At 34.8% G+C, this 21,523-nt stretch overlaps 1 protein-coding gene across 7 annotated transcripts in view; it reads left to right on the top strand.

Annotated features, from left to right (window-relative positions):
- PHTF2 (putative homeodomain transcription factor 2) overlaps nucleotides 1-21,523 on the top strand; it is a 137,466-nt gene that overhangs the window by 97,253 nt on the left and 18,690 nt on the right. For 5 of the 7 annotated variants that reach the window (XM_069587791.1, XM_069587792.1, XM_069587793.1 and 2 more), the window contains 4 exons: nucleotides 6,116-6,302; nucleotides 7,806-7,961; nucleotides 13,379-13,600; nucleotides 20,970-21,098. In XM_069587791.1, the coding sequence (XP_069443892.1) occupies nucleotides 6,116-6,302; nucleotides 7,806-7,961; nucleotides 13,379-13,600; nucleotides 20,970-21,098 (694 nt within the window). The remainder of the gene's footprint in view (nucleotides 1-6,115; nucleotides 6,303-7,805; nucleotides 7,962-13,378; nucleotides 13,601-20,969; nucleotides 21,099-21,523) is intronic. The other 2 variants (XR_011256646.1, XM_069587795.1) reach the window with 2 other exon arrangements.

The raw sequence follows: 21,523 nt of genomic DNA, 5'->3' as shown, positions 1-21,523 counted from the left end.
GCACACCTCTCAAACTTATTTGTGATAGAGGATACCTAGAGAAACATAGGGTCCCCAGAGTCTTTGAAAGGGGTATGTTAGCATATAATCATGGTGTAGTCATAGATCCAGATAGCAGTGATGGTTGTAATAGGCTCCTTTGTCATTTTCTTATATCTGAGATTTTATGCATTTTGTTTCTATAACTTTCCCTCCCCCCTTGATTCCTAACCATGTGCAGATGAGAGCAGGAACAGAAATTTCATACTGTATTCTAGAGCAGAGTTACCTGCTGCTGTTGACTTTTTCCCTAGCATGTCTAATGTCCTTTAGTACCAAAAGCATGATCTTCAGTTGGCTCAGTTTATATAGCTCTGAACAGTTTTGAGAGCACCAAAAAAATACTTCCAACATTTTTTTCCATAGCAGTTCAGAGTATTCTGAGTGTTCTTGATAACCTGACTAGGTTTTTAAATATAGAAACACACTAATTCTCATGTTTGGCATAGTAGATTGGATATTTCATAAGCTAAGTAGTTCTTTAAAAGTTCTGTTAACTTTTTGGCCAAAGTTTTAATGTGAAAAAATTTAGTTTCATCGTTTATTTATGGTGTAGATCGTACATGTACAAAATTTACTTACATTTTTTTCAGAAAAGACCCAAATTGTCTCCCACTGTGTCTCACAGAGGAACTAAGGCAATTAAAGTCATGTCCTCCTAAGATATTTTTGACATAGAGCTACCTCCTTTGAATGTCAAGCATTATACTCCAAAGAAAGTATTACACAGGTCATGCCTTCCAAAAGTGTTTATTAGTTATCAGTCCCTTTATAAGCCATGGCCATGGCAGTGAAGTTGGACATTCTGTCATTGCAGATGCTTTCTGTCCAGAATCCAATGCAGCAATATGTAAATGCTGAACCACTATGTTGTTAACAGCTTAAGCTAAAATAATATTGTATATCAACAATACTTCAGTTAAAAAAAGGCCAGATGCAAGAAATACCACTTCTGTTGTGGAGTAAGTAAAATCATATAGACTTGTATATCTCCTTTTTTAAGATACTGCTAACCTCACTGCCCATTGTTAACTCTGGTTTTATTAGGTGACTGTATTATATGCATTATATATAGCTATCAAAAGGTAAGATCTTTTTGTAAATAATAGTAAAAAGCACCATTTCTTTCTATACTGTAGGGTTTTAATTCCTAACTAGCTTCTTTCTACCTTGCTTTTTGTTTTTGGTAGAAAAAGATGATTTAGATACATGTGTTTATTTTATTTTATTTATTTATTTATATTTTTTATGTGTTTACTTTAAAATCAATGCGCTATTAATATTGACAAAAATAAAAAATAATAAACTGACTAAATTATCTCCTGTAAAAGAGGAAATTCTAGTAAATGATCCCCCCAAAAAAAGAAAAAGGAAGAAAATCAAAATGATGTTTATCTCCCTTCAGTTTATTTTTTAGCGTATTTTAAAGTTTTCTTAAGTAGAAGTCACTTCCCTTTAAAAAAATATATTCTAAGTAGAATTTCACAGTTATCTATTTTTTAAAACTGAATGTCACTCCCACTGTCTTTCCCTAACAGTTTTATTCTCTTCTATAAAGAAATAGGAGGAATTCCTTAAAATCTCAGTCTTGGTAATCTGTGTTCCTTTTGAGAAATTATTACTCTGTGAAGTTCTTACTTTCAGCTATTAATGACAATATCAATGATATAGCAATCAGTGGTAAAATTAAACCTTGCCTGGAGGTTTAACCTCTTTAACTTACATTTTTGACCTTCTTTAACCTACATGTTTTTTTGAACTTAGCTCTCCTACATTTTCTCCTTCCTGCATTTCTCCTATGTCAAAATCTAAAGTAATCAGTTTGTACTTTTAAAAATGTATAATTTTACTTTGAAACAGTTTTAACAATTGTTAACAGAAAAGTTGAGAGAACAGTGCAAAGAACTCCCATACATTTTTCACCCAGAGACCCAGTTCAATTCTGTTAATTGTCCCTATTAATATCTTTTGCAGCAAAAGGATCTAATCTGGGATTATATGCCACACTCAGGGGTCATGTCCTTTTAGTCTCCTTCACTCTGGGACAGACTTCAGTCTTGCCTGAAGTTTCCTGTTTTTCACAGTTTGGAAGATACAGGGCAGTCACCTAGTAGAATGTCCCTTAATGTGGGTTTGTGTCAGTGGTTTTCTGTGTCTAGTTCCAGGTGACTCATGAGAGCTCAGTGTATATCTCTTCCCTATGCTGTCTGAAATTGATCATGATAGGATTATCTACACTATGGAAATCAGAAAACACTACAGACAAGGACTTTTTACACCTGGATAGCTGGTTGTTCAACATTTAGCAGCCCACCACTGAGTTAGTTGTGTGATATTTCTTCATATCCCAGTTGCACATTTTTGGTAGGAATATCATTGTGTACTATCAGATGGCAAACAGTGTAGATTATTCCTCACTAGTGATATTTATATGAATCACTTGATTAAGATAGTGTCTGCTAAATTTCTGGAGCAGGAAATGGCAGCCCACTCCAGTGGTCTTGCCTGGAGAATCCCAGGGACGGTGGAGCCTGGTGGGCTGCCATCTGTGGGGTTGCACAGAGTCAGACATGACTGAAGCGACTTAGCAGTAGCAGCAGCAGCTTAATTTCTCCACTGTAAATTTATATACTTTTCCTCTGTAGTCAACAGATATCCTGTGTAGAGATACATTAACTGTAAAAATGACCTGTTTCTGATCCCACTTTCTCTTTCTAGTTTTAGCATCTATTGATGATTCTTGCTTGAATTATGGTAGTTGCCAAATGGTAATTTTTCTAACGACATCATTTCCCTCTACATTTATTAATTGGCATTGACTTCAAGGAAGAGCTTTCCCTTAACTATTTACTTAGAGATTTTTATTTTTTCAATTTGTTATTGTCATTTTTTATTTGGATGACTAGATTGGCTTCAGTTTGGCCAGGGGATACCTTAGAGCAGTTTCTTTTCTTTTGGGGGATGTCCTTGTCATTTTCTGAACCCTTCCTTACTTTTTGGTACAACAAAATGTTTCCAGGTTCAACTTGTACTTTCTCTTCCTCAGGCTTGGGATGAACTGCTTTTTCAAGGAGAGTAATGTGTGGAAACTTAAGTTCTGAATGCTGGATACACTCATTGCTGTTGTAATGTTGCCACCCTGGAGCCTTCTCAGTGGAAAGAGCTAGAAAGTGTGTGTGTGTGTGTGTGTATGTATGTGTGTCCTTTTACATTTATATTTATTTCTTTGTCTAGATATAAGCCATGGATTTTCAGAGATAGTTCCAATTCAGATACAGTACTACAAAGCTCATTGTATCTTTTCTCCTCTTTATATTTTCATTCTCTGTCACTGAAAAACCTGGTTCCAATCCTGAATATACTTATTCGATTAATCCTCTGTGTGTATTGATAGCCCATTTCCAGTCCTCTGGGCTGCACCTTGCCCCCTGCCCTAAAACTGCCTTCAGATTAGTTGCCATTATTGTTTGTTGCTGGGCTGCTCCTGCTGTTCCATTCCAACTAGTGTATGCTCTTGCAACTCTCTTATTACCACTGCTGTTATCAGCCACTGCCAGTATGCCTCAATTTGTATTTTAAGCTGCTTTGTAAGCCCTGAGGTTGGTACTTACATTTAGTATTTTCTTTGTTATTTCAGCTGGATTTTCAACTTATGTGCATTTAGTGTGAGAGAAATATCAAGTAGCTACTGTAGCTTAGTAAATTACTGTTCATACCTTCTCACAGCATTACTTGTACTTTCAGGAGATACTGGGAGAAACAGCCCAGAGAAAATTGGAAGGAGGCAGAGATAAGGAAGAGAGGAAGTAGGAGATAGCTGAAAATTATATGGAATGAGTTCTACTAGAACTCTTTCTCTTGGCTTAATAGTCTACTCTGTCCTGGTAAAGAAAGAATACATTCTCTTTAGAAATATTCTTAAAGCAGCCATTATCACAGATTCAAGCTCTTTTCCTAGGTTCATATCTTTTGGTCCTCTGGGGTTCTGGGTTACTCTTCAAGGTTACAGCTACTTTTTCTGCTTTAACAATTGTCTTCTAGGCCTGTGTTATCAACTGTCTACTGATCTTTCTCAGGATGTTCCTGGGGACTTTAGCTCCAACATTTTCATCTTTCTTCCCAAATAAATTTCTCTCCTTGCATATCCTGGCTGATTAATGACTCTATTCTGCTAACTTTCCAGTCTCCCTTCCTCTTATTCACGGCCTCACCCTCCCTTTCCAACCTAGTACAGTTTCCATGAAGCTTCATAATACCTTTCCAGCACACTCTTTCACTGTCTGAGTTTCCCACATTTTTATAAGGTCAAGTAATTTCACTTCTTTTGGTCTTTTTCTACAACTCCATGTTGCACAGTGTTCAAGGGAGAGGTAAAGGGAACAGTAAATGACATTCTGTAGGCAGAGAAGGTTACAGGTGTTCTCTGCACCTTTTATTTTCTCTTTTGCCCTGTCTCTCCTCTCTCCCGTAGTTCATTTTCCTCCCTGCATCTGCCACTCTTAAATGATCTTTGTTCTGTTGTGCATGCCCTTAGTCTCTCTGTGCCTCTTAGGGTCATACAGAAAGAAAAGGGTGAGATGATTGGGCATTGCATCTTGCACCTTTGTGAAGATCTGTTCTTGGTGACCGGGAAGGAAGCATTAGAGCTCTGTAGAGCATGTGGGAGGTATGATCTGTCTGTCCCCTTTCATAATCTTACAGAAGAAGGTCGGAAGTGTAAGAGAAACTTTGTAGGCCTTGAGTGTGTTAAGAAGAAATCTTAACAGGCAGTTTCCTGAGCAGTGGGCTGTTGGAGATCATATAGAGAATACACCTCATAGTCAGAAGGTCTGTGTTCTGATGTCAGCTTTGGCTCTAACCGACTGTGTGACCTTAAATTAATCATCTACACCTCTTTTTATTTCTGATTTATTGTTTCCAAAGCGAGCATTTAGCATAGATGAGTTATAGTGTCTTGTACAGTTCTGATATATTCCAATAGAACTGAGCAACTGTAGTGTTAAAGATAACATTTTTCTCCCAAAGAAACATTCCCCCCCACCATTTAAAAGTTCTGTTTTTTGACCTACATGAAGGCATTGTACTAGTTTTATTTTTCCTGTCTTACAAAGCCGATACTCTAGAGAAAATTCAAGGAAATTTATTTTGAATACAATTAGACACAGTTGCTTTTTAATAATGTTTTATGATAGACTTAATCTGCATTGAGCACATTTTAAGTTTGTGTGGGATTTGCATTGTATTTCTTCTACTAACCATTTCTTTTGAATAGCCATTCTTTCACCCGCTGGATCCCTCAAACATTTGTCTATTAATCAAAAATGATTTCTTATTTTCCATGTTACATATTATGTATTGAGAAAAACTTAATTCCTGTAAATGAAGACCCTCAAGTGTAGTCTTTTAGAGACTTGTAAGCTATATGATTACTGACATTTTTCCTAGAGTATTTCAGTGGGTGAAAGAGGTTACTTCTTTCTTTATGTGTTCTTCATTTTTACTTCTTCCATTATGTAGAATTTTGTATCAAGTTTTCCCTTTTTTCATGTGCTTTTATGTTACAAAGGTCGTTTGTCTCCATTGTGTATTAAAATGAATTTATCAGAGGTATTTAGATATCCACACTTATGGTAAAGTGTTTGGGTAAAAGAGAGTATTAAAATTAAGTTAAACCACTAATTGTAACTTCATTTTGTAATTACTGAGATAGTTTTTTTAAAATTAGTCTTTAAAAGTATATTATTAACCATAATAAAATGGGCCAAATTTTGATCTAGGTTTTGCTCAAAGACTGGTTGATTTTGACCAAATATTGTTTGATAAGTTAGGGCATGTCTCTTAGAATTGCTCTTTGTAAAACCTTAAAACTTATAAAGTAAGGTAAAATAGGACCTTGGTTTTCATATTTATTTTTATGATATTATTTTTATGAATGATTTATTGTAAATATAAGATAGCAATTAAAACCTGAGAAATAACTACCATGTTTAATTTTTAGCAGACTGTAATTTCTGCTGGTAACCTATCCAAAATAAACTAAGTCCATATAACACATTTCACATATTTTTCTTTGTAGATCAAAGAAAGCAAAGAATTCAATTGATAAATCAACTGAGACTGACAATGGCTATGTATCCCTTGATGGGAAAAAGACTGTTAAAAGCAGTGAAGATGGAATACAAAGCCATGAACCTCAGTGTGAAACTCTTCGACCAGAAGAGGCAACCTGGAACACTGGAACACTGAGGAACATCCCCAGCAAAGTACGTGTGATTAAAAAAAATAATGCTTTGTGAGATTTTACATTAGTTAATGGAAAGTGACTTAGACGTAGTAGTTACCCTTGAGTGTATATATATTCTCCAGAATTTATTCTGTGAGCCTTTACAAATAACACTGATAATGCTGAAAATAGATAAAGTAATGTGAATAAGCCTGATTTCCATTATAACCTGGCACCTTCTAAATTAATTGACTCCAATTTTTCTAAAATGTTAAATTAGTTTTAAATTTATAATTAATGTTCATTAAACCTTACTTTTTATTTCTCCATTTCCATATGTGTAAATGAATTTGTTTCAAATGGAAGATCTATGTTAATCTAAAAGCTTAACCTAGGACCCTGGTTTTCCTTTAATGTTCTCTATAAGAAAATCTTACTTTGTTTTTCCTACCTTTGTGACCTTTGGTGTCAGCACATTTGTTTTGTTTTTTAAAATTCTTAGAGAAAATATTTAAGGATAACAATTGTTTATTTACTTTTCTAAAAGAAACCCTAGGTTTATTGTAACATAGCCTAATATAAATATCTTCTTTCTCTTCATTTCCCTGAAGTTTTTTAGTTAGATAATTTTTTTCTTTAAAAGCTGTTACAGAGGAAAAAATTTGGTCAAATTAAAAGATAATACCTTAGTTACATTTAGAAATATAAACATGAATGTGGCTATTGAGGAATAGTAAATGAAGAAAAGAGAATTCTCTGTTTGAGTAAAGTATGTGTTATAGCTTTACAGTATATATATTTTCAGTACCTGTAGCTATATAATAAATATCATAGAGTGGCAGTAAAATAGAGTCCCTTGCCATAATTTTAGATTTTTGAGGCATTTAACTCTCTGGTAATGTGAGCCTCACATCACTAGCATGTCTCAACAAACAAAGTTTTTAGTTATGCAGTTTTCAAACACATTTCCAGATATGTATTACCTACTAACATTCTATAAGAGGAACATGAAAGTATCAATAAAATACCTATTCTGAAGTCTCTTGGTTTCAGAATTTCTAAAATCTGGGTATCTTAATGTGTACACGATGTTGTCTGTCTGATACGTGTTTCATTTGGCTACCAGTCACCTCATCTTGCCTTGTAAACCATTATTAAAACAGGGTTGGTTTTATGGCATTTTTGGTTTGTGAAAACAGTAAATACATTTTAGGTCTCTCAGCTTCTTTTAAAGGGTCTCTCTTCTACTTTTATACTATTTTATGTTCTCATAATTTTATAAGCTATTTCAGATCTTTTGAACAGAAACATTGTAGGACAATATTTGATAAATGACTTGAGTTACTCTTGACAGAACAGTACCAAAGTCACTGGTTTAAGATGTTTTTTAGAAAATCAGGTGGTATTAATCAGTTACTTTGAAATTTTTAGAGGTATTTGAAGGTATGTGTATATATGTATGTATAATTTAAAATTTTCAGTTTTAAAGCTACAGGTTTAGTCAGAAATTACCAATGATCCTCTTTGCATACTCCTAACTTAGGATACCCAAAGGACAGTAACACATGTCTCTGATGAAGTCTCCAGTGAAGAAGGTCCAGAAACAGGATACCCATTACGCCGTCATGCAGACAGGACTTCTGAGAGCATTCTTCGGAATAGAAAGTCACACCATTATAAGAAACATTACCCTAATGAGGTATTTACTTTGGCCTTACATTTGTGCATATTTATCTATATGTTTTTCATTTACAACTTCTTTCAACTATTGCATATATTACTGAAATAAATATCTCCCATCAATCTCAATATCTTACTGTTATATGATCTGAATTTATAGAAGAGTACTTTTAGTTTTATATATTTCACATATAAATAGCCACATACTTTTATTCACTTTGTGCATCATCTCTGAGGATTCATACATTGAGTTTGTTGTTTTGTTTTAAAGAGCGTTCTGGAGAGACAATCTGAACTCCCATGTTAGATTTCCACAATTTGAAAAGGCTTTACAACTTCTAAATTATAGCAGTGTTACTATTCTAAGTGACTTCTTTCTTGTCACTGTCACCAGTTACATTGCCCACACTATAAAATTCAATTCCTTTTTCTTCTATAACTCTTATATTTCTTTATTAATGTGTGTTTTTCTTTAAACCTTTTTTTCCAACTTTATTGCATCTCTTGATGTTGTCATATCTCTGGAAACTATTTCAATAGAAAAAGATTTTTTCATTCAATTGTATTTTCACATTTTCTTAAGGATAGAACATTGTCTTTCTTCAGGGCACATGAATTACTCCTTTTGTCACTTGCTGATAAATGTTACCTTCTGTTCTTTTTGTACTATATTAGAATATATATTTTTTTCTTGATGGTTTAGAGTCAAACTTCTGAAAAATCTAATATTATGCTATGTTGTAATATGAAAACCTTAAGAGTTTTAAGATTGAAGGAGTTACTTGTTCTTCCTATACTTTTCTTTGTGATTCTGTCTCTAGTTAATCTTTCTTGAGAACTATGGCTGTTTCTTCTGTTAGTGTCTCCGTTTGAAAGACGCATAATGCCAGTGTGTCTGCTCATTGCCTCTTCGCCCACAACTGATGTTCCATCTCCTGTTCCTAAGCCAGATAACCATGCTTGTGAAATTTATAGTCTTAGTCTGTAAACAGGTGAAAGTCTGTTGGTCCTGGAAAGGATTCAGAACCTTCTATAAAAAGAGGTCTCCACTCTCCTATAGAATAACGTATTTGGTTTTAAAGTTACTTTTTTTACCCATAATCTTTACTTTTCTTGATTTGCAACTATATTTTGAGATTTGAGATTCTTTTTTTTTTTTAAACTATTTGTTTATTTGGCTGTGCCAGGGTTACTGCATGTGGGATCTATTTTCCTGGTCAGGGATTGAACCTGGGCCCCCTGGATTGGGAGCTAGGGGTCTTAGCCACTGGACAACCAGGGAAGTCCCGATATTGAGACTCTTGAAGGACAGAACATTATTCTGCTAATCTTAACTTTTAAATTAATGTTTCTTCACATCTTCCAGATTCTAAGCTAAGTAAGGCTAATAATTAGAGAGTAGGCAGTGGTTGTTTTAAATCTTTTAAAAGTGATCTAAAAGATTACATTAAAAATAAAATCAGATCTTCAAATTCTTCATCTGTGAAGTGAGAAACTTGAGACTCAAGGATATTTAAAAGGCTGTGTTTCAAAATTTTTTACTCTCAAGTCAAACCAACTGAAAAGTTGTTCTTATTGTTTTATTAAAAAAGCAAAACAAAACCTCCTTTGAATAAGTAAAATTCAAACAGGATTTATAGTGTTGTTTTGCATCTATATGTAGTTATTGCTGTACTTTTCAAATTACTGGTGATACTGTTTTCTTTTAGGGTGAGACACAAAGAAATCATTTGGCGAAACACTTTGTGCAGGAGCAGGACTGATGGGCCTCACTATAAGAGTACTTTTCAGGAACTCAGCCATTTGTTGTAAGCCTCCCAGATGTTAGCATCTGTAGATATGCTTCTTAGGGGGATTTTGTTTTTCAGGAAGAAATCATCCAGTCTTCTGGTGGCGTGGGGGTGGTAGGTACTATACCGTGTTGTCATGGTGTTTGGCACCAAGGGAGTTGGGGATGAGGTGTGATCTTGCCATTCAGTATCTTGGACTTTGACTTAACCCTTCTGTCTCTTACCCCTCAACCCCCTACCCTGGTTCCTTGCCTGTTTCTGCTGTTAATATCTACCATGTCTGATGGGTTTCTTGCAGTCTCCTATTGGGAAGATGGTGGTGGAATTACTTGGTTATCTGGGATATAGGAGATGTCCTGGGTAATTGGTAGCTCCTTTTAAGCATTTGTACTATTTCTTAGCTCTGTCTTGCTTTGTTTAACTCTGCAAGTGTCTCAGTTTTTATTTCCTGTTGTGAATTAGCTTTTCATCTGATAATGGGAAGCATAATGAAGAAACAATGGGCTTGGAGTCAGACTGCTTAAGTGACTTTGGAAAAATTGTTTAACTTGTGTGCGTCTCAGTTTCTGCTTCTGTACAGTGGGGAGAGGAGACTGGCCTCATCAGATTGTTAAGTTTAAATAAGATTATGCATAATTGCCTGGCACAAAGCATTTATGTTATAAATGCTTCTTCCCTTCAACTATTTCAGTTCAAATAAATAGTCTTTATTAATATGATTGTATCCTCAATTGAAACTACCAGTCTAGAGATTTGAGATAAGCAGAGCAAACCATATTGAATGACCCATTGAGCTATTTTCTTCAGTTGTAAAATTCCCTACTTTTAGGCTTAATTCAGCAATTTGTAGTGAAATTTAAAGTGGCCATTAACCACCTAAATATTTCAGGTAAAATTCTATTTGAAATGTAAGCAATTATAGGTAATAATGTTTAGATTTGACATTTGTGAAATGGCCCACTTAGCAATGAATATTTGATGAAATACATTTATTAAGAATTACATATACATTTTTTTAATCCCTGAAATCACCCATTAGTTTCACCTAAACAGTTATCAGGCCTTTAATCTTATTACTTATATTTGTATCTGGTTAGCAAGTCTGCATCAGCAATTAGTTACAGATAATCTAGTTTCATTAAAAATTTTGATTTAGCAATTACTGATTACTTCATGCAGTGTGTCTTCCTATCTGATGAAAACAGTTTATCTTTCAAATATTATGGTTGATATTACTGAGTCTGAAGTATTTTGGGAGTGTATGTCTTAAAACAAAATTGACTTATTTTTACCCTTTTTTCTTTCTTTATTCATTTTCCTGCTCAGCTCTTCTGGAAAATTTTCCTCTCTCAAACAGCGTTCCTCCCATAAATACTCTTATCAGTGCAGTAAATTTATGTTTATGGTATCCCATCCTAGTATCAATAAATTAATAATCAATAATATATCTAATTCATTTAAGATATTTGTTACTTGTGCTAATGATGGCAAAAAAAAGTGGTTTCTGTCTTTCATGGACTTATAGTATATTTAAGAGATATAATATATTTGAGAATATGAACTACATGAGCATTTAATTAACATAGATAAATTTCAGATGCCAGAAAACAATGCAAAATTTGTCATTAAATAAACATAAAAAGTAACAACTTGCTTCACGGACAAAATGATTGCTCTAAATAGAGAGTAGCTTTATTTTTTAAAATTTATTTATTTTAATTGGAGGCTGATTACTTTACAATATTGTAGTGGCTTTTGCCATACATTGACATGAATCAGCCATGGGTAGAGAGTAGCTTTAAACTAACATTTGTCGAGTCCCTGCTTTGTACTAGGTTTGCATTAAAAACCACAGTTCTCATTTAATTTTCAGTATCTCTTTAAGGTAGTAGTTTTATTCCCCATTGGTAGATGATTCAGAAACAACGTAAGACAGCTAGAAAGGATGGAGATGGTATTTTCGTGATACTTTGTAGAGTAGACTTTAAAGGAGAGTAGGATTAACATGATTAATGTTAATCATGCTAGGAACATGATCAGAGGCTAGAGTGGCAAAGAGCAAGCTGTGTTGAGGGGCTAGGAGTAGCCCAGTGTCGCTGTGGGAGAAATAGACATCAGGGTCCAAAGTAGTACATTGAAAGACAAGCGTGCAGGTTGAAGGAATGTGAGAAGCCACAGAAAGATTTTAGTCTGAGGAATGAAAGAGCAGCTGCACTGTGAGAAGGTTAATCTAGAAATAGGGAAAGGCCTTTCAGATAGGGGTCAATAAGGAAGGTCTTACAGTAAATAAAGTGTGAATGATGAAATCTGAACTGTTGTGGTAACATGGCAAAGAGAGAGGAATAAATATAAAACATTTGCAAGTAAAATTGACAGTCTTACCAACAGAGGATGGGTAAAAACAAATCCAAAAATTTCAGCGTACTTGACTATAAGGATGGCTAATTACCATTCTTTATTTAGGAAGTTATTAAAAAAAAATAATACTTTCCTGGTAGCTCAGACAGTAAAGCATCTGCCTACAATGCGGAAGACCCGGGTTCTGTCCCTGGGTCAGGAAGATCCCCTGGAGAAGGAAATAGCAACCCACTCCAATATTCATGCCTGGAAAATCCCATGGACTGAGGAGCCTGTAGGGCTACAGAGTCAGAGACAACTGAGCGACTTCATTTTCACTTTTGAATTAATTTAAATTAAAATTTTACTCAAAGGTATTTATTTTGTATTTGAAAAAACTCCTAGTGGAAAAGTGTATTGATGAGAAATTATTTAACTTAGGCCTTTTAGTTTTTCCCTTTTTTTAAATTACCATAGATTATCTAAAAAACCTGGGACTTCCTGGGTAGCTCAGCTGGTAAAGAATCCCCCTGCAATTCAGGAGACCCTGGTTCAATTCCTGGTTCAGGAAGTTCCGCTGGAGAAGAGATAGGCTACCCACTCCAGTATTCTTGGGTTTGCCTGGATGGTAATGATTCTGCCTGCAGTGCGGGAGACCTTGGTTCAGTCCCTGAGTTGGGAAGATCCCCTGGAGGAGAACATGGCAACTACCCTCTGTATTCTTGACTGGAGAATCCTATGAACAGAGGAGCCTGGAAGACTATAGTCCATGGGATCACAAAGAATCAGGCATGACTAAGCACAGCACACATCTAAAAAACACAAGTTGGCAGTTATCTTCCTGGTATAGAGTATTTGTTAATTTTATATCAATTTATTGAACTTTTGTTTGAAAAATGAAAACAGTAGATATATGAAACCTAAAAAAAAAAGAAAGACTAGAGTAAGAAAAGAACTTCATTAAATATATCAGTTAAAGTGGGTTAGTATTCACTGACTATGCAGTCCATATAGATTTAGGCTAGTCTTTGAATTCTGAACTTTGTATAAAGTTTAAGAGAAAACAGGCAAAGCTTTTGCCTGCAAAATAATACTGGAGCTGAGATGTGAAATCACATTTTGATATGAGAAAATTTTGTTACTCCTTAAAAAGTAATATGTATTTTAATGTTTTGCTATTTATTTCACTGTCATTTGGCAGTGTGTTTGTTGTTTTAGTAAAAAGTAGCAATATATGTTTCTGATAAAATCCATTGAGTTGGAAAGGGTACATAAATTGTATTAATGTCAAAGAATATCTTGATTTCAGGATGCCCCTAAATCGGGTACTAGTTGCAGCTCTCGCTGTTCAAGTTCCAGACAGGATTCTGAGAGCACAAGGCCAGAATCTGAAACAGAAGATGTATTATGGGAAGACTTGTTACATTGTGCAGAATGCCGATCATCTTGTACCAGTGAGACAGATGTGGAAAATCCTCAAATTAATCCTCCATGTGTGAAAAAAGAATATAGAGACGACCCTTTTCATCAGGTTGGTTTACAGTGTTGGGTTGTGTGGGGCTGTTGGTCCCGCTCCTTTGAATGTATGTACATTTTACAGAGGTGAGAGAAAACTTACATTCAATTAAAATAATGTTCCCATATTTTAATCTTTATGTGACCTATGATCTGGCTTCATAGGAACATAGAATCTCAGTATTTATATAGTGATTGTCAATCACCTTGCAAACATATGTTCCTGAGAAATTGTTGGCAAATAGAATTTTCTAAGTCAGATTGTACTTTAGATGTGTTAGTTCTTTTCTCACTAAGCATGCTTCATGGTCAGATTCATCTATACCTGTAACCTTAATTCCACACACATATACAATTATAATTCACACAGCTACACCTCATGAATATCAGATTTCTATTTCAAAGTGCCTGTAGTAATGCTATCCAACAGAAATAAAATGAGTTACATACATAATTTAAAGTTTTCTGGTAGTCTCATTTAAAAACACTTAAAGAGATAAAATTAGTTTAAATGTGTTTTGTTTAACCCAGTATATTCAAAATAATATCATTTCAACATATAACTACAATAAGAAGATCCAATGCAACTAAGACCCAATGCAGCTAAATAAATAAATACAATAAATACTAAAAAAAAAAGAGAAGAAGCATAACCCTGACAAGTTGGAGAAAGTGAAGGAATGTTTTGGTCCCCAGCTGCTAGATGTGAAGATGGGAGAGCACTTACATGCATAGGAGAAAAACAGGTGGGAAAATTGGTACAGTTTTGGTTTCTTAGGGTTCTGGAGAAAAGGTGTACTTAGGAAGCCTAGCCTCCAATAGGACAAGGAACACATCCTCTGCTGAAACAGGCAGAGGAGGAAGAGTTCATGAAGCAAGTCAGACCATGAGAGTTACTGCATGATCTCTATCTGAAGTGCTGGAGGCCAGATGGTCTCTTAATAGTAAAGAAGTGAGATAGGATAAGGGGCTTGTGGACAGTGGTGAAGGCCTGGCATTATCATTTATGGGAAATGGAGATAGTGAGGAAAGAGTATATGTTTATTTGTGTTCAGGCCATATAACACATTAAAAGAGTCACACTCCTACTTGGTTGAATGAAATCTTTGTTTAGCTGGAATCTAAAACTATGAATTTGTAGCTGCCCAGTCTACACATTTTCCAAAGCAAACCATTCAGTATTATAGTAATTCAAGTCTGTGCTCCAGTCACTGATGCTGAAGAAGCTGAAGTTGACTAGTTCTGTGAAGACTTTCAACACCTTCTAAAACTAACACCAAAAAAATATGTCCTTTTTATCATAGGGGATTGGAACACAAAAGTAGGAAGTCAAGAGATAATCAGAGAAGAAAGTTTTACCTTGGAGTATAAAATGAAACAAGGCAGAGGCTGACAGATTTTGTCAAGAGAACTTGCTGGTCATAGCAAACACTCTTTTCCAACAACCCAAGAGATGATTCTACACATGGACATCACCAGATGGTCAATACTGAAGTCAGATTGATTATGTTCTTAGTTCCTGAAAATGGAGAAACTATATGTAGACAGCAAAAACAAGATCTGGAGCTGACTGTGGCTCCTATCGTGAGCTCCTTATTGCACAATGTAGGCTTAAATTGAAGAAAGTAGGGAAAACCATTCAGGTATGACCTAAATCAAATCCCTTATGATTATACAGTGAAGGTGATGAATAGATTCAAGGGATTAGATCTGTTAGAGTGCCTGGAGACAGAAGTTTATAACATTATACAGGAGGCAGTAACCAAAATCATCCCAAAGAAATATAAGAAGACAAAGTGGTTGTCTGAGGAGGCTTTATAGATAGCAAAGAAAAGAGAGCAAGGGAAAGATATACCAAACTGAACGCAGAGTTCCAGAGAATAGGAAGGAGAGAGAGAGTCTTAAATATTGCAAAGAAATAGAGGAAAACAATAGAATAGAAAACCTAGAGATCTCTTCAAGAAAATTGGAAATATCAAGGGAAAATTTCATGCAAGGATGGGCACCATAAAGGGCAGAAATGGTAAGAACCAAAGAGAAGCAGAAGAGATTGAGAGTACATAGAAGAACTGTCCAAAAAAGATCTTAATGGCCTGGATAACCACAATGGTGTGGTCACTCACATTGAATATCCTAGAGTGTCAAGTCAAGTGAGCCTTAGGAAGCATTACTACGAACAAAGCTAGCAGAAGTGCCGGATTTCTAGGTGAGCTGTTATAAATCCTACAGGATGATGCTGTTAAAGTGCTACACTGAATATGCCAACAAATCTGGAGAAAACAGCAGTGGCCAGAGGACTGGAAAAGTCAGTTTTCATTCCAATGCCAAAGAATGTTCAAACTACCATGCAATTGCACTCATTTCACTTGCTAGCAAGGAAACACTCAAAATCCTTCAAGCTAGGCTTCAATATCGTGTGAACCTAGAACTTCTAGATGTACAAACTGGATTTAGAAAAGGAAGAGGAACCAGAGGTCAAATTGCCAGCATTCATTGGATCATGAAGAAAGCAAGGGAGTTCCAGAAAAACATCTATTTCTGCTTCATTGACTATGCTAAAGCCTTTGACTGTGTAGATCTCAACAAACTATGGAAAATTCTTAAAGAGATGAGAATACCAGACCACCATACCTGCCTCTTGAGAAACCTGTTTGCGGGTCAAGAAGCAACAGGTAGAACTAGACATGGAACATCCAATTTTCCAAATTGGGAAAGGAGTACATCACGGCTGTATAATGTCACCTGCTTATTTAATTTATATGCAGAGTACATCATGCAAAATGCCATGCTGGATAACTCACAAGCTGGAATCAAGATTGCAAGGAGAAATATCAACAACCTCAGATATGCAAATGATACCATCCTAATGGCAGAAAGGAAAGAGGAGCTAAAGAGCGTCTTGATGAAGGTGAAAGAGGCTAGCGAAAAAGCTGGCTTAAAATTCAATGTTAAATAAAGCTGAGATTGCGGCATCTGGTCCCATCACTTATGGCAAATAGAAGGGGGAAAAGTGGAAGCAGTGATGGATTTTCAAAAAAATATTTTCTTGAGCTCCAAAATCACAGTCAGTGGTGACTGCAGCCATGAAATTTAAAAAAGACCCTTGCTCCTTGGAAGGAGAGCTATGACAAACCTAGACAGCATATTAAAAGCAGAGGCATCACTTTCCTGACAAAGGTATGTGAAGTCAAAGCTTTGGGTTTTCCAGTGGTCATGTACAGATGTGAGAGTTGGACTGTAGAGAAGGCTGAGTGAAAAGAATGGATGCTTTTGGACTGTGGTGTTGGAGGAGACTCTTGAGAATCCCTTGGACTGCAAGGAGATCCAACCAGTCCATCCTAAAGGAGATCAACTCTGACTATTCATTGGAAGGACTAGCACTGAAGCTGAACCTCCAATACTTTGGCCACCTGAAGCAAAGAGTTGACTCATTTGAAATGACCCTTACGCTGGGAAAGATTGAAGGCAAAAGGAGAAGGAGGTGGCATAGGATGAGGTGATTAGATAGCATCACTGACTCACTGGACTTGAATTTGGGCAAACTCTGGGTTATAGTGGAGGACAGAGGAGCCTGGTGTGCTGTAGTGCATGGGGTCACAAAGAGTCAGACATGACTTAGTGACTGAAAAATAACAGTTTTACACAGTTGTATGATATTCTCTAGAATATAGTTGTAATAATTATAATAACAAAGATTTAATAAGCATTGACCCTATATATCACCCATTGTGCAAAGTAGTCTAGATGCATTGTCTCATATAATCTCCATGATTTATGTCAATGTAGTTTTTTGTTTCATAAATGAGATGAAGGCTCAGGATTAAGTAATGCACCCAGAGTCACACAGTGTAGGTGCCAAGTAGTTGCTATTCAAGGGACAGGAAAGGGGATGCTATGCTGGTTAAAATAATGGATAAGGCAAGACTCTAAACATGTTAAGTTGAGAAGGAAATATGAAGAAGAAGAGACCGATAGGTTGAAGAATATGTGTGTTCAAGGAAAAGTGTGTTTTAAATTGAAGGTTTGTGGAATCTTTCCTCTCTGGTAAGATGGAAGACTGTGGTTAGAGTCTCATTTCAGTGTGGTGACAGGGTCCAGGGTGTGGTCATGGGACTAGTTGAAGACCCCTCGAATTTAAGAAGTAGAAAAAAAAAAAAAGAGAGAAGAGAATAATGCATGGGAAAAGGGTGATGGATGAGTTACCTGTATATTCATCTAAGTCACTGAGGATAATAACTGGATTTTAGGTTTATGAAAATGTCTGTGAGCTCTTTTCTTAGCAACCACATAAGTGGCACAGAGCTAGGGACCTCGCGTTGCTTTGCTCATTGTTGTATCACACAGCACTTGGTACATAGTAGATGCTTAATATTAGTTGAGTCAAATAATGAAACAAAAATTTTCAAAAGGTGCTAAGTAGACCTTTCTTAAATGATAAAAAATTTTGTTGTAATGAATGCTCTATAGAATAAATTTTGGTCCTAAATCTGTTATATCTTTTTTTTCCTTTTTTTTTTTTGGTAAAATAAAAAATTTTTTTTTTACTGTTTTACTCTACATATTAATTACAATATTCTAGATTTAAAGTGGTTTTGCTTTTTGATTTAGGACGATTTCACATGCATTCTGTATTCTCAGGCTTCTAAAAACAAGCTCATATTTTCAGTTTTAGCTGAAATTAGCTCCCTTTAATGAAAAGCTGCCTTTTTTGTTTATTTGTTTGGCTGAGATCTGTATAAGGTTTGGAGGACCCTTTTCTGCCTACGATAAAGACTGGAAAATTCCTCCCCATGAAGACGCACTGAACATTTCAGTCAGTGTGTTCTAGACAGTGTGTCACCAAATATGTAGTTTTCTTTTCTTTTCTTGGTAAATAGTTACTGAAACATTTCTAAAAGAGAAAATTTTTATTCTGTAGCCACGGATGAGTATATAATATAAAGGTGCATTCTGGGGGCTTCCCTGGTGGCTCAGCAGCAAAGAATCCACCTGCCAGTGCTGGAGACATGGTTTTGGTCCTTGTGTCAGGAAGATCCCATGAAGAAGGAAATGGCAACCCACCCCAGTATTCTTGCCTGGGAAATCCCATGGATAGAAGAGCCTGACAGGCTACAGTCCATGGGGTCACAAAGAGTTGGCACAACTTAGTGACCAAACAGTGACCAAGACACATTCAAGTGAAGTTAATTTTTCAGTGGGTAAAGCCATACTTTAACTGCTATAGTTCTCAGAGGTAGAAACTTCAAGAAAACTTTGACCGAACAGGGAGCAAAGCAATTGAGATTTTGATAAGGATAACAAGAAGTATTGAATGAGTTCTAAACTTTAGCTTGAAAAACATAGCTAAGAAGAACCTGTTATCTGATGAAGCTGTAAAATGGAATGATTTGCTCTTATGTTTTCTTTGAGCCTTTAAAAAAATCTTTCATGTACTAAAGGCAGTGTATATTTCAATAAGAATGTTTCTTTTAGTACATTACACATGCACACACACATTCCTATATCTTTTTAAATTCTCCAGGTTTTAGTTGCTTTCTATGCTCTTGCCTTTTTCCTTTCTAGAAATAGGAAAATGCTATCACATGCTAGTTAGAAGTTACCTGAGCAAAATGAGTACTTTTAGAATTAGAATGAAGAATTTTTTGATTTCCCATTTCTTTTTCTAGATGGACATTCTTGGTATTGAATATCTTGCTTCATATAATTCACTGTTACAGACTAAGAGTTTAAAAAAAAGGAGCTTGTATATCGATGCTTTAATCTATTACCTCTGTGGTTTAACACTCTTTCCATTCAGCTTATCATACTTGTTCCAGGCTTTTTGGTTTCATCATTTTTCATAATTTAATTATAGTTTCAGGGAAATTTTGACGTTTTAGTGTAAATTATTTCTGTTTTGTTTGGGGATAAATTTTAAAATACAATTTGTATCACATAGCTCTTAAGGTTCTCCAATAATGAAATATATACTATGAAGGTTAAAGTATATTAAGATACTCTGTTTTTGGAATAGATAAATTTTCAGAGGAACCGTCTTGGTAGCCAAATAACTACACATAAAAGGGCTTTGCCAGTAGCTTGACTACTGGCATTATGGTTTGCCTGTATAATTGGTCATCACTTTTTTTACTCTGTGCACTATAAATGTGGTGTATTAGCTTTACGTAAAATTAATGTATGAGGTCAGAATAATAAGTTCCCATATTTATTTCTTGCATATTATTATATTACTTTTTATACCTTTAATTGAAATTAATCAGTGCAACTTACTTCCTCCAGAGGAAAATATATTCCTTAAGTCTGCAGAAGCATATCTTTTATCATATTTCAATCACATTTTTCTCTGCCAAAGAATATTTTAAAGTAGATTCTTTGGTTCATTGTTAGAAGTTCTCTCAATGAAATGTTATTAAAATAACTTAGAAATAATATGATATTAAAAATATCAATTGTATCTCATTCTGGAACTAATCTTTTTTGGGAGGAGGGACCAGTCTTTTTGTGTTATTTCTATTGATATCTGATAATGCAAAGATTAGTGTTTTATTGTGTTGCTATCTTTAACCCTCAACTATCCTATTTTGAAGTTTTACTCTTTTAATTATAGATCTGAAACAAACAGAAAAACACACTAAATATATGATTTTGTTTGCATTAAAGCTTCCAGCTTTTCTTCCTACCATTTTCTATTCTGTGAAACTGTGAGAGATACTTTATTTTACCTGGGGGAATACTTCTAGTTCTATGTGCTTCAGTTTGCAATATTTGCTCCAAAGGGAAAAGTTAAATGGATCCTTTGGAGAAATGCTAGATTTAAAAAAATCAGAAAAGTAACTAAATCAAGTATTAAGGGTAAGTGTGTGTCTTTCTGAATGAGATTATATCACTGTTTAGTCTTTCAGAAAGGTTCAGATCTCAATGATCATTTTCTTTCGTATCAGACGTGCATAAGTTGAACAGTCAGTAGTATGAATAATTAGTAATATGAATTTGATGCACATTTGTCTTTGAACACTAATATATTAGGAGTTATGTAAACAGATTAACAACTAAGTGCCTTTGCTGACAAATTTTAGAGTATTTTTGAACAATAAGTTGCACTAGTATAGATTCTGAAACTTATATGCATTTTTATAACTGTAATTTCTTAGGCTACATGTCCAGTGTATATGCTAACTAATTTTAAGATAGAATTTTAGTGTCCTTGAAATTGTACATGAGATAGCTTTGTATAGATATATCTATTCTATAAATATAAATGCATTCACCAATTTCTGTTTTTTAGTGTATATAGATAAAATTGTGTGTGTGTGTATATGTATATATACACAGTTTATTTTGAAATGCAGTTAATATACTCACCAATTTCTGGTTATTTTTTATAGAGTCATTTGCCCTGGCTCCATAGTTCCCACCCGGGATTAGAAAAAATAAGTGCTATCGTATGGGAAGGCAATGACTGCAAGAAAGCAGATATGTCTGTCCTTGAAATCAGTGGAATGATAATGAACAGAGTGAGTTTTTAAATTTTGTTTAGATAGTGATTATTAATATAGTAAATGATTAGTGAAGTGTTATATTTACAACCTACTCACCTCATTTCTTTAACCTGAAAAAAAAAAAGAGTTCCTTGTGTTTGAGTGGTTTGTCACCAAACATTTTTTGGTGCTTTTCATTTTCTGATCAAGAATAGACCTTGATGGTTTAAAATTTTCTTTTATGTTATTCTATTTTTTTGCTTTCAGTGGATCAAATTTAGGAGCTGCTAGGTATATACAATTGTTAATGAAAACGTTTTTCTGTATTATTTATCTCACTTTATTGGTTTATTACTACTCAAAACATTAAAAAAGAGAATTCACACTGGAAAATTTCTATTGATGCTTGCCTCTTAAATATACAAGAGTAATGCAACTAACAGTAAAATAATCTTAAGTCA

This window comes from Ovis canadensis, chromosome 4 (genome assembly GCF_042477335.2).
Source record: "Ovis canadensis isolate MfBH-ARS-UI-01 breed Bighorn chromosome 4, ARS-UI_OviCan_v2, whole genome shotgun sequence".
NCBI classification, from domain to species: domain Eukaryota; kingdom Metazoa; phylum Chordata; class Mammalia; order Artiodactyla; family Bovidae; genus Ovis; species Ovis canadensis.
The sequence above is the reverse complement of the archived record's forward strand: the minus strand, read 5'-3'. Positions and strand labels throughout refer to the sequence as shown.